General features: G+C 37.4%; 1 protein-coding gene across 1 annotated transcript; it reads left to right on the forward strand.

Annotated features, from left to right (window-relative positions):
- Positions 1-679: 679 nt before the first annotated feature.
- LOC149072443 (acetylcholinesterase-1-like) lies at positions 680-14,834 on the forward strand. Its single transcript, XM_089246944.1, has 5 exons — positions 680-823; positions 10,262-10,811; positions 12,822-13,130; positions 13,258-13,888; positions 14,531-14,834. Exons 1-5 carry the CDS (start codon positions 809-811, stop codon positions 14,673-14,675), a joined length of 1,650 nt encoding a protein of 549 aa, XP_089103070.1. The 5' UTR covers positions 680-808; the 3' UTR covers positions 14,676-14,834.
- The last annotated feature ends 852 nt before the right edge of the window (positions 14,835-15,686 follow it).

Raw genomic sequence — 15,686 nt, forward strand, 5'->3', positions numbered from 1 at the left:
ATGTCCAACTAATGTAATCCAACTGTGTAATCTCAAGCTCGTATTCGTAAATATGATAAATCCTCAATTAATTACTTAATTAACTGAACATATCTATGGTCCAGGGGACGGTGAATTCGAATGGTAATGTGTTCTGTTTGTTGACACATGTGAAGAAAGCCAGCATTACAAGACTGATAATGCTATTATGAATACTTTTGTATAATGAATATTTAATAATCATAATTATCGTAATGCAATTTGTAAGCGACAAAAATTATCCACGATTTCAATAAATAATACAAATTCAAGTACACTTCTGTCAAAAAACGAGACATTCAGATAAAAAAAAAGCCAGGACGGCCAAAAATAAGTATAAATACGGGATTGTCCCGTAAAATGCGGTCATGTATTAGGAAGTGGAAACAGTTTCACCCACAATTTTTCCTCCTAACATGACTTTTAACTTTACTGCATTTAGACATTAAAACTTCCTTTGCGAATAAAATGCGATATGAATTTCATTGAAAAAATATTATTCCGAGCTTAAAAACTTTTACTTCAAAGGCTCGTGACAACTCTGTATGAAAACTGGACGATTATCAATTCGTTATTATTACACCTGGATATGTAACGATAAAACACGCGTGCATAATATAATCTTCTAGAATAATATAGAAATAAAAAACAGAATCGAATCGTCAAACTTTAAGTATGAAACACGTAATAAATAAGCTCGACTTCCACCTTCGATGGTTTTTTCTAGATATTGAGAGAACACAACTGTTGGGTGTCATTTTTTCACTGACAAATACTGGCAAGCAGATAGATGCTCATGGCGTGTGTGAGTACCAAAGATTTATTTTTACTTTTACATTACTATTGTAATTTGAAGGGGATTGGTGAACGCAAATTTTTAAATTCTATCTCCCTGTACTAGAAATATTTTTAATATAAACTGCTTTGAGGCATTATACAGGGTGGGCAAAAAGTCCGTAGAAACTTTAAAAATTTATAAAACCCGAAAAAATAACCGAAATAAAAACGGTTTGCAGGGTTAGCATCGCTAAGGTCACTGGAACTTTTTTAAGACAGGGAAAAAAACTCAAAAATCAGCAAAACAGCAGCTTGAAACTACTGTGTTGAAGTTTTTCTTCTACCTTGTACTAGAAATATGTTTAAAATATTTTAATATGGACTACTGGCAGGCATTATATATATATAATATGCTAATGTTTTCCACTAAACTGCTCTTTTCTCAAGATTTTTGTTAGATAAATAACGTTTTTTCGAACACCTCTCATTCAAATGTCTTGAAACTTTGTGCGTCTCCTAACACTATGTTGCTACATACTTCAACACGAGGAATTTTATTAAAATTCTTAAAAATATTTTATGGCTCCAAATACGGGAAAATTTTAGTGATTTTTGAAAAATTTGCATGTTGTTGAAGTTAAAATTCGAGGAAAAATAACCAACAATTAAAATCCTAAATGCTCTCGGATTAAATTGTATAAAAAATATCTATAGTATTTGAGAGAGAGAGAGAGAGAGAGAGAGAAAATTGAGTGTTTAAAGTGAATAGAATATTTTTGAATGTTCCTTAAAGAAAAGGAGTTTTTTTACATGGGGAAGGCAAGATCGTTCACCAAACCCCTTACGAAAAAAGAAACAGGTGAACTTGGCTAATTCGAAGTTAGTTAATTCGAATTTTTTGGATAACTGGAATTTTAGAAATTCCCCTTGAGTTTCTTTTAGGGCCGGCCATCCAAGTATTACGGCAGTAGATTTTTACACATTTTTGACCATCCCTCCCCCCCCTTTTCAGAAAAATTCAGCAGAACTCTGACCCCCTCCCCCCCATTGTCAGCAAAATTGCGTCAGCTCTGCCATTACCTCCTAGATGCAGGATATACCTAGATCTCTAAGAGGTAATGGCTCCTCCCTACCTCCAGTGGCGGATAAAACTCGGGCGAGGCCTCGGGCGAAAAAGAAAATTTGGGCCCCCCCTAAATAGGAAAAAAGTGTGAAGTTTGTGATTTTCGGGGCCCTGTGCGCCCACCGTCAAATCTGCCTCACTCCTCATGCATATTAGGATCAGAGACACACGCGGACGCGGGGGGGGGGGCAGGAGCCCCCTATGCCCCCCTCTCCCCAGGACGATCAAAAATTTATTCTTTTAATGTATAAAATATTTAAAAAGGAATAAAAATATCGAAAGAAAATACCTTTATATGTTATAAGAAATTTCTGTTAATTTCAATGTATTTGAAGGCTAAGAACTCAAACTTTCTCTTCAAAAAATTCATTCCGACCCACCCTCATGACCCGCGGGCCGAATGTGGCCCTCGATGTTATCTGGTGTGGCCCGCCACCTCAAACTTAATTTTGTATAAATGAAGTAAGAGGCACATTTACAGATCGCTTAAAAGACCCGTGCACAATTCTAGAGCATTTGAGTGACCAGTGGCGCATCTTCAGACAACTGAAGTAGGCCAGAGTTACATTCACAAATCGTTCAACTGACCCGCGGCACAGTTCGAGAACGCTTACGCACTCAGTGGCGGGGTGGTAAGATGCGCGTCTACCAACGTGAAAGATGCTGTCCTGATCCCAGGTTCAAACCCGAAGGAAAATACAGGGAAGACTTTTTTCCCTAACGAGCTTGAGGCGACCATCGCTAGACGTGCCTTCATTTCCAACCCATCTCATTAACGGCAGTAAATAGCGATATGACCAGAGTTTGGTGAAGCAGAATATTTAAGCGGTCAGTGGCACATTTAGAGATCGCTCAAGTCTAGATTTGATCCTTGTGAGGGACGCCTCTCTGTATCGCAATATAATTACTTTAGAGTATATTATTGAGTGAAAATAAATTCTAATGAAAGTTTCACAAAATTATTTTATAAAACTTGGCAAATGCAGCCAACAAGCTAATCGTTAGCATTTGCTCGAATGTTATCGATACGCTTATCGATTGTTTTTTTTTTTCAAGCTTTGTAAAAAATTTTTTATTAAATTTTCATAATGTAATCCCGGCCTTGCAAACGAGACAAAGTTTAGTGGAAAAAAAATATTTATGCGAGAGTCACTTCTTCTCTTGAGGTCACTCTCAAGTAATGTCCTGAAAGAGTCTTGCAATGTTTGTGGTTTATTTAAAAACCATATTTACCCCTCCTAGGGGTCTATTATCTAGTGAATTTCTTACCACACGATTCACGTTGAGCTGGCGTGCGCTATCATAGAATCAACATTACATTATTCGCTTTCTCTTCAATGATGATGATATATTAAATAATTAATGGTTATTATTCAAAATAATATATAAGGGAACGTTCAAGATGAATGTTCTAACATGAATGTCAGGTATTAATCTCTGGAGTTCTGTCTATGTTGTTGCGCAAATAAATCTATCTAAGATGAATGATTGTTTTTCATCCTGCACTTAATTACAGGATATATTTATATTGTCTAGACTCAATAATACTTTACACAATAAAAATTATGGTGAAATGATATTCATCAGACTTACCTTTCCCTGGGAAAGAGTTTTTCTTATATGAATATAAGCAGCTATGGGATGAAACAAATCATTTTGCAATACTTTTGTTACTTTGGAATAGACAAATCCCATTCTTAAGATTCAATTCACGCAGTTCAAAATATATTTTTTATTTATTTGCAAAAAACAACACACACGCACACACAAACAATAAAAGACAAAACTAAATAAAATACAGAAGAAAGACAATACAACAACAATGAAAAATGCACTATGCAGCTCTTAGGGACCTACTCGGTTCGTCCTAGAGCTCAATAAAATTATAGAGGGAGAGAGAGAGATCAGTGGTTCAAAACCTGTGGGAGTGGGTATATGCCCTTGCAGTCCATGGATATTCTGGGGGGGGGGGGGCGGGTGGAAATCAGATGAAAGGGAAGCCAGGACAAGTGGTGAAGAAGAGTTGTAAAGAAGTAATGCTTGCAAGTGAAATATGGTGCAGAAAATGTGACTACTTTCAGAATCCAGCAGAGCTGTCCATAGAAGTTAAGCCATCTCAACCCATTGGCCCGTGTAGATGTAGTTCCTAAGGAGCAAACAGTGCCACCTTAAGGTATGGGCCTCACAAAAATGAGAACTGATGGAAATTTTCATGAATTTGCCTAGTAGGGACTTGGCCCGTGGGCCCATGATGCTCTTAAGACGGCCGTGGGGGCCGGATTAACCATTAAACAGAATAAGCACGTGCTTAGGGCATGAAGAGAAAAGGGACACCGCAAGAAATTATAAAATAGTATACTTTTTTTTTTTAATTTAATTTTTTTTCCCAACATCAACCATCCGGTAGAAAATCCTAAAATTTCTAAGAGCACTTGACTGTACAGTTGAACATCTTTATCGAAAGTATGACCAAGGCTGCAACTAAGAGAGGGCGGGGGTCTTGTGCTCGGGCTCTGGACGAGGAAGGGTGCTGAGTTTACTCTTTTTTGTTAAAAATTGTGGGGAAGGCGAGCCAAAATGGATACAGATACATACAGTAACAGGGTAAATTTTAGTTTCTAGTTGCGGCCCTGAGGGTGACACAAAAGCAGGGGAATTATTCTCTCCAAAAAGTATACTTTAGAGAGTTACTCTTTAACCAGACCAAATTGTCATGAGTCCTCCCGGCATTCGAGAATCCCGAGCCGTGGGATCGTAGACCTCGAGTGAAACGATTTTTCTGAATCCCCCCCCCCCCACCGCACTTAAAAATACCTGCTTACCAGTTTACATACTTATTCTTGAAGATTGTAAATATATCTAATTGCCATGGGGTCCCAGGTCATGCTTTAAGGTTACAAGTAAAGGTGACGGGGGGGGGGGGGGCACCATAATCACTTGTGTGCTTATGGCCTTCATATAGGTTAATCCGGCCCTGCTTAGTGGGGACGGTATTTGGACACTTTTTTATATCTATAGAAAACTGTGCCTCCAACTTACGGTACAAATATTCAAACCACTACACTTCACTCGCAATTTAAAAAATATAGATGGCAGCTCAAAAAAAATCACACACGACACTATACACGCACTCAGACTATTAGGTGAACACGCTTACACCTCAGGCACAACTTAATCGGTAGTAAATTGCCCATGGCGATAGACCGGAGTTGTGCTCCCAACTTACACGTGAATTCGACTCACGCGAATGTCGTCGGTCCCACGTATCGCTTAACTTCGGGGTTTTACTGTATATCAGTTGTATGGTCAGGCAAATTACTTTAGTGTTGAACACGTCACCTAGCATTCGCGAGGTTTGATGCACAAAAACCCTCGGTTACGTAGTTCATGGTTCGATTCGCAGTTGGGAAATTGCAGTTTTTGTACTGCATTTTAGGGGATCGGCTTTACATTGCTACTTCTTACTTAACCGTACAATGTACATCGTTCACATTCCTCGACTGGCTTTACACTGCAGGTCCTTATTTAATTAGCCGATCTGAGTTTATAAAATAAACGTGCTGCTACAAAGTTTTGCTAGAATCAAGGAAGAGTGAATCTATGGTTTTCTCCAAAGCATTTTGTTTTAAATATTGTGATGGCCATACATTACCTAGTGCACCTGCAAGATGTAAATGATATTCCCACGTCACTGAATTCCCACGAATCACAATTCACCATGTCACTAACATGACGCAGTCCCACGTGTGAATTCTGATTCGTGGAAATTCTGTGACATCGGAACCATTTCCCCCGTTACAAAATTAGACCCATAGTTTTAACTTCTTCACTGAGATGAGATATTTTAATTCAAAAATCGGAGAAAAGTTGGGAAATAACAACAAAAACTAACGGGAAATGGTCCTTTCCCTCATTTATGCTGTCCTTTCGTAACATTTCTGGGATTTTTAAATTCGAATATCTCAGCGAATACTGCAGTTAATAGCGGAGGATGTCTTTTGTTAGACTCAGAAAAGACAAGGCAACAACTTTCTAACTGGAAGTTAGAGGATAGGGGTACCGTATAAAAATTTAGATTTATTTTTATTTTGTGACGTACTGTATTTTGACTCTCAAAACTGGTACAGGATAACTTCTGAACATATTTTTGAACATTTTTCACATTGAAATCATACTTCTACGGCAAACGGTTGATGAGATAAAAGCCGCATTAGAACTTACAGGACACCCTGTATTTGAGAATGTCCTTGATGGAAATAATCGTAGCTTTAAAATTTGCTCTAAATGGACTTCGTTATTTTTTACGACGCCGTTTGATTCTGTAGTAAAACGTCCATATTCATCAAACACGGTGTCAATATGTTTGTGACCATGCGTTTCGTTTGAACAGATGCTTAGGCTGCGCTGCGTAGAGGATTGCGCGTATCTATTGGCGTAACTTCCCCTCTCTCCCCCCCCCCGTTTCGACATACCTCTCTTTAAACTTTTTCGTAGTTTTTTAACGATTTTCTTCCATTAAAAGCCATATTTATTGGACAGTTGCCATCGTTAGGCCAAGATTACACTATAAAAAAGTTTGATAAAAGATACTTTACGAAACGTGAGAAAAACAACCAATAACCCGATCGGTTACATTCGCTCGAATGGAACCAATTGGCTTAATTGGTAGCATTTTTCAAGTTTTATAAAAGAATTTTATAAATCTTTTATATTGTAATCCCGGTCTTAGGGCGAGAAAATTCAATGACGTATGAGAAAATGACGCGATAATTGTACAGGGTGTCCTGTAAGTGCTGATGTGTCCTTTATCTCATCAACCGTCCGTCGTAGAGGTATAATACTAATTTAAAAATTGCTTAAAAGGCGTTCAAAAATTACGCGCAGCGCGTCACGAAATAATAAAAAACCTAAATTTATAATTGGTTCTCTCCCATGCCTTCTAATTTCCAATTGGGAAGTTGTTGCCCGGCATCTCTTGAGACCAACAGAAAAAATTCCATGTTCCTAAGTGCAATATTCGCTAAGATATTTGAATTCAAAAATCCTAGAAAAGTACGTACACAACGCGTACGTACAAAAACTAAGATACACAACGCTCCTTTCCTTCATTTATGCTGTCCTTTCCCAACTTTTCTCCGATTTTTGAATTGAAATAAATATCTCAGCGAATATTGCACTTGGAAACAGAATTTTTTTGCGGTCCTCAGGAGAGACAGGGCAACAACTTTCTAATTGGAAGTTAGATAAAAGGGGGACCCATATAAATTCACTAGAAGAATAGAAACAATAGTCGGTTGGAACAAAATGACAATTTAATTAGCACACTAGTATTTCATTATTCATGGAAAAAAACATCACAGAAATGAAGTCACAAAATGAATTTCATAATTTGTGATGTTTCCATGAATTATAAAATTTCGCGATGTTAATTTACGAGCGAATTTCTCGCGTTTTACCAGTACAGTGCTCCCTATCGGTAAATTTCAAGTATATCTTTTTATAACTTTGATAAACAAAATTCCATTACTTCAGAAATATTTATACAAATTTTCAATTGCCGCTGTGGTGGTCGAGTGGTTATAGTGACGGACTCGCGATGCGAGGATCCGGGTTCGAACCCCACAGTGGTGGTCGGCTGAAGTTGGTTTTCTGTGGTTCCCAACTTCAAGGCGCAAATGAGAGCCGATCTCTCCGTTAAAAAGTCTCGCCACAGAGAGCAACAGTCCTACAACGATAAAATCATTCAATCATAACACTTCACTCATAGTTAGAAAAAAAAACTTGTGGCAGATGGCAGCACTACACATATCAAGCATTACAGAGAAACAACAAAACTTCACGTCAGGTTTCACTACACGTACACGCACATTCCCGCGGAACCCCCCACCGATTCGTTGGGGGGTTCCGCGGGGTGCATGTGTGGTGTAGTAGTAGTAGGTAGGGCCTCCAAAAAATGGCTCGGGGATCCATGATGTTCTTAAGTCAGCCACCTCGTTGGGCAATTTGCCTGTTGTGGCGTTGTATTTGTATTTGAAATCATTCTGAGCAGTGGTTCTTATTTTACAGCTTTTTGAAAAATCGCAACTTTAATTATAATTACCCTGTTATTATCAAACATACCTTTCTGTTATTATTTTTTAATTCTTAATTTTTTTTGTTTTTTTTTTAGTTTCAAAATATTCAGCAATAACTTCTGACAAGGAAACGGTCCCAGGGTGTCGTACTCAAAAAAATTTGAAAAATTTCAAGTACATTCGTCTCACCCAGAAACACATAAAAACAAAAAAATAGCGGCGGAATGCAATTATCAAAGTCGAAATAATTATCAAAAATTATAACAGTTGGCTACTCATCGTCTCTTGCACTTCTTGGCGGATATCCATAAAAAACTGTTTTTCAGTTTCTTTTCCTTTCTTTCCTCCAGCTTTTCTGTTCTAGAAACTAGTTACATACTGTATTTCTCATTTTTTTCCCTCTTTCTTTGTCTGTGCTGTACTTCCGCTGTGGTGGTCGAGTGGGCATAGTGACGGACTCGCGATGCGAGGATCCGGGTTCGAACCCCACAGTGGTGGTCGGCTGAAGTTGGTTTTCTGTGGTTCCCAACTTCAAGGCGCGAATGCGAGCTGATCTACCCGTTAAAAAGTCTCGCCACAGAGAGCAAAAGTCCTACAACGTTACAAATATACAATCGTTACACTTCACTCACAATTTGAAGTATAGATGGCAGCACTGAAATATCATACACAACACTAGCTACACACTCAGACTGTTAGGTGCACTCGCTTTGTTCCAGACTCTGCCACGAAGCTGGGCTGGAAGAGATCTCGGCAACGGGATAAGTCCGGTGGCAGAGACCCTGGCGTTCATGTCTGTGCTGTACTTGATCATGGGTTGTTTTAATGACGTCCCTCTATAACACTCGGGTTGCGGGATTTCAACCTCTTTACGGTCAGGGGCGTAATGTTACGTCAAAACTCCAGTGGAATAAATTCAAACAAATTCTCTGTGTTTTCTTTTCACCATCGCGAAGCTTTGTAGTAACGCTATTATCTACGTAAGTTGCTTTTTCTCTTCTCCTCTTTTCCTTCTCTATACTCCTGTTTATAATTTTTTGCACACCTATAATGTAAAGCGAAAGAGAACACGTAGAAGTGAGGATGAAAAGAGGACTTTAAAAAAACTCTTTTATTTGCCTCTTATCTATTATACTTTTTCCTTTCATATTTTTCGCTTTCTCTTCCCCTCCCCCCCCTTCTTTTTGTAACGTGTGGTTAGGTTAGGACAAGGTTACCAGATTTATCGCCGATTTCGTTTAATATAGATAATCCAAACTTCTTGCCAAATACTTGTACGCAGAAGTGGTCAAATTCGTTTTTGGCCTCCATTGGATTTTAAAATATTAACATTTACTTTTTATTGAGAGACCTATAATAATTCTGCCAGATTTTCTTATATCTTTGTGCACATGTAAATGAGTTGAATCAGTGGTAATTTTTCAAAAGTTTTTAAAGACGTCATCTTGGGACCCTTTCCTTGTGAGTCATTTCTAGATTATGAAGAAGTTTGGCTCATTATACAGGGTGTCCTGTAAATGCTAGCACGGACTTTATCCCATCAACCGTCAGTCGTAGAGGTATGATTACAATTCAAAAAATGCTCAACAGGCGTTCAAAAATTACCCTGTACCAGTTTTGAGCGTGAAAATACAGTGTGTAGCAAAATAAAAAAATCTAAATTTTTATACGGTCCCCTTGTCCTCCAACTTCCAAATAAAAAGTTGTTTCCTTGTCTCTCTTGATGCCAGCAAAAAAAATTCCATGTTTCTAAGTGCAGTATTCACAGAGATATTCGAATTCGGAAAATGGAGGAAATTTGGGGGAAAGAACAGCGTTAAATGAGGGTAAAACTGTTTTTCCGCATTTAACGCTGTTCGTTCCCAAATTCCCTCCGTTTTTTCGAATTGGGATATCTCTGCGAATACTGTACTAACAAACATGGAATTTTTTTTTTTGGCATCAGGAGAGACCGGGCAACATTTTTTTATTCGAAGTTAGAGCACAGGGGGGGACCGCGTAAAAATGTAATTTTTTTTATTCTGTTACACACTGTACTTTCACTCTTAAAACTGGTACCGGGTAATTTTTGAACGCCTGTTGAGCATTTTTTGGATTGGAATCATACCGCTACGACGGATGGTTGATGAGATAAAAGCCGTGCTAGCATTTACAGCACACCCTGTATAATAACTTTAATTGCTAAACGTAATCTCAGTATCAAACGAAAGTGCTCAAATTTTATTCAAACTTCCATTTTATTAACTGTTTCCATATTCTATATCCTCAGCATATTTTGATCCTGTTCCTGATATTAAAGATATGCAACATCCACGCAGTCGCAGCTGAACAAAATCACGATTTCGATCCACCTGAGGTCAATACCAAACTTGGTAAAATTCAAGGTAAACGGCTTCATAATGATGGATCAAGCGTTGATGCTTATCTATCCGTTCCTTTCGTGGAACCTCCTATCGGAAACTCCAGATTCCTGAAGTCTGAACCAATAGAAGCATGGAGCGGAATAATCAAAGCGGATCACAATCCTCCCGCATGTCCTCAGTACACGCCATCGCCTTTTCCATGGTATGATGGTGAACCAGATCATGATGAAGACTGCCTCTACTTAAATATATTCGTCCCATCCATCGCCAAGAAAGGAAGAGCTGTAATCTACTGGGTGTTTGGTGGTGGATTCAGCGTTGGTTCAAATAGATTACCAATCTACAATGCAAAAGCCCTAGCTTTGACAGGTGACGTAATTGTGGTCACCGTTAATTATCGACTTGGACCTCTTGGATTTTTCTACAGTGGAACTGATGATGCTCCTGGAAATGTTGGTAAAAATTGCTACCAAGTTCTCCGGTTAAATTTTTTTTTATTATATTTGGAAATTATCGTATCAACTCTCTCTATGTGGTTCACCCCCATAAAAACGTGCTGAAGAGGTTATTTTACAAAAAAATGGATATAAATTGGAGCTGTTAACATATTTTTAATTGAAACAATATACACATCAACACAGCAATTTAATTAATTAGAGTGGATTTTTTTTAATTATCTGAAATGATTAAAATATACAGTTTACCTTGGTTTTAATGTTATCTATAAACAGATAAAATTTTGCTTAACAAAGGAGTGAATGGTTTTTACCTTGAATTTTATTTCCACAATCCCCTAAATTTGGTGCGATTTTATAAATCGCCGGATGTAAAATTTCAGCATCTCTAAAAAATGACACCACTATTGTACTTATGTAGCTGTATTTTGTAGTGAAATGACATCAAAATATGTACCAAAAAATTGAGAAAAGAAATTGGTATAATGTTTTTTTTGCCATGTATTTGTCATGTGTATTCAAATATACATGGACCATAGTGGATTAGAACGTTATTTTCGGTCTGTGACTCAAATGAAATAGTATAGAAATAACAGCCAAAAAAACTTTTATAATCCCAACCAATATGACCACGAGTTTGATTCCCATTGAACAATTTGTGCCTTTGACGTCCTTTAACGTTTCGATTAACGTCTGATACTTGTTATGCACAATCAATCAGGTTTCTAAGCAGATGCTATTACCTAAGCCTGTTTTTGATTTTTGACATTATTGGGTATCATTCGTTCAATGAATCGTAGTTGTAACTACATTTATAAGGTTTAACTTATTATAAATAAGGTTTAACTTATTACAAATAAGGTTTAACTTATTATAAATAAGGTTTAACTTATTATAAATAAGGTTTAACTTTTGAAGGCAAACTCACATTGTTTGTACTTAATGCATAATACAGGATGTTCTCCTCCTAACCCAGTGTTTCTCAAAGTGTTCGTAGCTGCTCCTAGGAGCGGCGCCAATGTTTTTCAGGGACGTCACGGTGAGCTGGAGATATGAATTTGTGTGAATATTTTATGCTTTGAAGTGGCTTGTTTATAAGGTAAAATATCTACCCAACCATTCTGGGGAGCAGAAGATGATCCACGAATTGGGCAAAGGAGCCGCGGGTGACAAAATGTGAGAGCCACTGTCCTAACCAGATCATGGCCCGTCGCTCCGTCTCAGTGGATACAGGGTGTCCTCGAACTCTACCACTAAAATGAAGGAGGTGATACGACACGTCAAAGCAAATAATTTTTTTCAACGAATTCCAGGGTCGCAACCCACTTCTTCAAGGGATATATGTGCCAAGGGATATTACCCCACTTCAGATGTCGCCAAAATACAACCTCGCTCACATCGTGAAGAGCGACTAGGAACTTTTATTAACGGTGTGAGAGGAAAAAGTCCTTCCTTTCAGTCACAGGAAATTATAGAAGGAAGCAAATATTGCCCCTTCTCCTCTTCAATGCCGAGATTATATATATGTACACTATAAAAGTTTGATAAAAGGTCTTTAAATCATTTGAAAAAGAACAACCAATAAGCCTGTTGGTTACATTCACTCGAATGTAATGTTCTATTGGTTGTTTTGTTTTTCAAGTTTTGTAAAAGATCTTTGATCAAACTTTTATAGTGTAATCCCGGCCTAATAGTATTATGTGTGTGGAGAAAATTTTTTTCTTCTCTCTCTCTTTCATTCCCAGTTACTTTAATACCTTTTTCGGCGCCATTGGGCTGAATTGCATGTTATCATGCAAAAAAAAAGTCATTTGTGACCCTAGGTTGCGCTGGAAAAGCTGTTTGTCTTGACCTGTACTATCACGTCCCTCATTTTAGCGTTGGAGTTCTATAGGACACCTTAAAAATTATAAATCTCTCAAAATTAATTCATTCTCATTGAAAATGAAAGCGTACGCATGATTTCTATCGTGGCAGCCTTTTTATTGACATCTCATGATTTATTTTTCAGGAATATATGATATAATCCTGGGATTGAAATTTGTTAAAGATAACATAGATGCTTTCGGTGGTGATCCCAATAGCATTACAATTATGGGTGAGAGTGCAGGATCAGTCGCTGTGTCACTCCTCACAGTGTCGCCAATGACAAAAGGTTTGTACCATCGAGTCATTCTCATGAGCGGAGCGATTTTCTCAGCCCCAGCTGGAAACGATAAAAACTTAGAGAAGGGGCAAACTTTGGCTGAGAAAGTAAATTGTGCCAACGACACAATCACTCTTAAGAAACATCCTGAACAAGTTGTTCAATGTCTAAGAGGTAAGTCTGTGTTTTAAATGAACCTTACTGTGTGTATTATTACATCGAGGAGCTTCTAATGACGTGGATATCAAAATACGTATATCTTCAATATGAGATCGTTTTATCATATTATTCTTTTTGATAGGAATTGACGCAGAAAGTTTGGTGCGAATTCTCGGTGAAATGAATCCTCATGCTGCCAAAACATTTGAGCCAACGTATGGGGATGACATAGTTGGGGAAAACCCAGAAGAAGCGTTAAAGAATGGACTTTTCCATAATACAGATATCTTACTAGGAAATGTTGGAAATGAAGGTGCATTCCATATTACAACTAGTCACCCGGATATCTTTGGATTTTTTGGACATAAAAATACGTTAGTCAATAAGAGTTATGGTGAAATGCTCATCAGAAAGACTTTCTCGAAGATATCAAATCCAGATGAAGCGGTTCAATATTATCTTGGTGACGTTAATGATGACGATGAAGCTGAAATCCGGAAGCAAGTTTGCGTAGCTAATGGTGATTACACTCTGTTATGCCCAACAGTCTATCAAGCAGAAGAGTACGCAAAAAGAAATAATAAAGTGTTCTATTATACCTTTGCCCATAGACCTAGCACTACACCCTGGGCTTCATGGATGGGTGTTGTGCATTTCGGAGACGTTCAGTTTGTATTTGGACAGCCCGTAATTGCACCAGAACATTATGACAGTGATGAGGTGGACTTAAGCATTCGCATTATGAAACTGTGGACAAATTTTGCGAAGAATGGGTGAGTCATGTGTATCAAGGTGTCTTTAAAATTTTTTACATATAAGCTATCTGAGTCAGATTACGGCTGTACTATCAGCTATCTTAGTTCAGTAGCCGAAGTCTCTAATACTGTCCCATAACTGTCAAGTTGGATAACGGAGGAATCTGATAACCAGATGGATAAAAAATGATTTTGTTCAATCACAAGTTAAATTTCATTAATTAAAAGTTTGGTGATAAATAGGGCTTACCTTTCAAAGTTGGATTCACATATACTTATATATGCATGGATCTGATTCGTTGGGCTATTGACAAAGGATGTTTAACTGCTCATGCAGGATGTAAATGACAGCCTATCCCTCTCTCCCTAGTGTGTACTAGATGTGATCGATGGAAGTTAATTCATAAGAAACAAGTGGAGCAACAAAATTAATCAATAAAATGATCACAGTGCTGATTTTATTCTTATTACTTATACTTTCAATATGGGTGATCCGCCGCATCACAATGACTATTAAAATAGAAACTTGTTTTTGTCTAGACATATGAAACTTGAATAGATCCAAGGTAAGCACTGACAAACTTGTATACTTCGAAAAATACAGCAGTAAATATTATATCCACACGATTAAAAACTTGTCAAAATCTAATGTATTTTCAGTGACCCTGGTGAAGGATGGCCACTTTTCTCGACAAATGAGAAGAAATTTAGAATCTTGAGTACATCTGCAGATGAAATAGACGGGCAGTGCATTCAACTGAAGAATTGTGATTTTCTCAGGAAATACTTTGGTCTAACGAAATGATACGTTCACTGCAAAAGAAAATGAGAGTACACAGAGTGCATTCTCTATTAATCTCGCAGTGCTATAGGTGTATGCAGGTCCGTTCCGTCTGCTGTAAATTTTTATTACTCTCAGAAATGATCCAATATTACTAATGAAATAAAGATATTTTTAACTTGGTTTTCTTCTCAAATAAAATCAAAGACACTTCAATATTATACAGTTTCTAGTACATTCTTCATACAAATTCTAGTTTTAATTAGGGGGAGACCAGGGTAATTCACGCTACCATAATGTAAAGTAACACTTTGGATAAGGGGGCTACAGTTTTTTACGCATTGCCAAAATACATTAACAAACCTAAATGGATTTTTAACATTATTTAAAAAAGAATTTTCAAAAAATTTACACAGTGGCGTGATTACTCCTGTACCGGGTAATTCCACCACACCCTCGGGGTTATGATGCCATCCTCTTGCAAACTGTAAATAGTGAACTTGAGATGAAATTGGAAGTTATAAACAGCAGTTAAACTTAAATTATACCAAACTTACTTATTCCTTTCAGATAAGAGCATTCATTTTTTGGAATTTTCAAGATATTCTTGCACTTTTTTGACATTAAAAAAAAAATGCATTTAAAACATTAAATATCAAATCTTTATTTTTCAATTTTTTTAAATTCGTTTTTATATTTTTTGTGAAAAATAATTCATTTTGTTCAATTTTTTTTCAGTCAAGATGATGCTAGGTATATTCATCTTCACATGCAATTTTTCCAGAATTTGATTGCTGAATTTTATGTAATAAATCACACATTTCCCGGAGGCACTTTTCCCTGCAAGCCATCTTAAAAACCCACTAAAAATTCAACTTTTAGTGCTGCCCTCTGATGAAAGCCGAGTCCCCATAGTTCATATTCACCATATTTCCAACTCAAAACTTACACAATCCTTTAAGCCAAGCCTTTGATACTCGCCAAAAGTGCCAAAGGATGTTTAGGGGCGTCGCGAGTTCGACCTGCACCTCCTAG

Source organism: Pholcus phalangioides, unplaced genomic scaffold (genome assembly GCF_987345545.1).
Source record: "Pholcus phalangioides strain wild (caught in Gottingen) unplaced genomic scaffold, Ppha-v1.0 ptg000017l_1, whole genome shotgun sequence".
NCBI classification, from domain to species: domain Eukaryota; kingdom Metazoa; phylum Arthropoda; class Arachnida; order Araneae; family Pholcidae; genus Pholcus; species Pholcus phalangioides.

Coding starts and splice junctions, on each gene's coding strand:
- LOC149072443 (XM_089246944.1), top strand. Junction 10,812..12,821: donor TGATGCTCCTGGAAATGTTG/GTAAAAATTGCT, acceptor TTTATTTTTCAG/GAATATATGATATAATCCTG. Junction 13,131..13,257: donor AGTTGTTCAATGTCTAAGAG/GTAAGTCTGTGT, acceptor TCTTTTTGATAG/GAATTGACGCAGAAAGTTTG.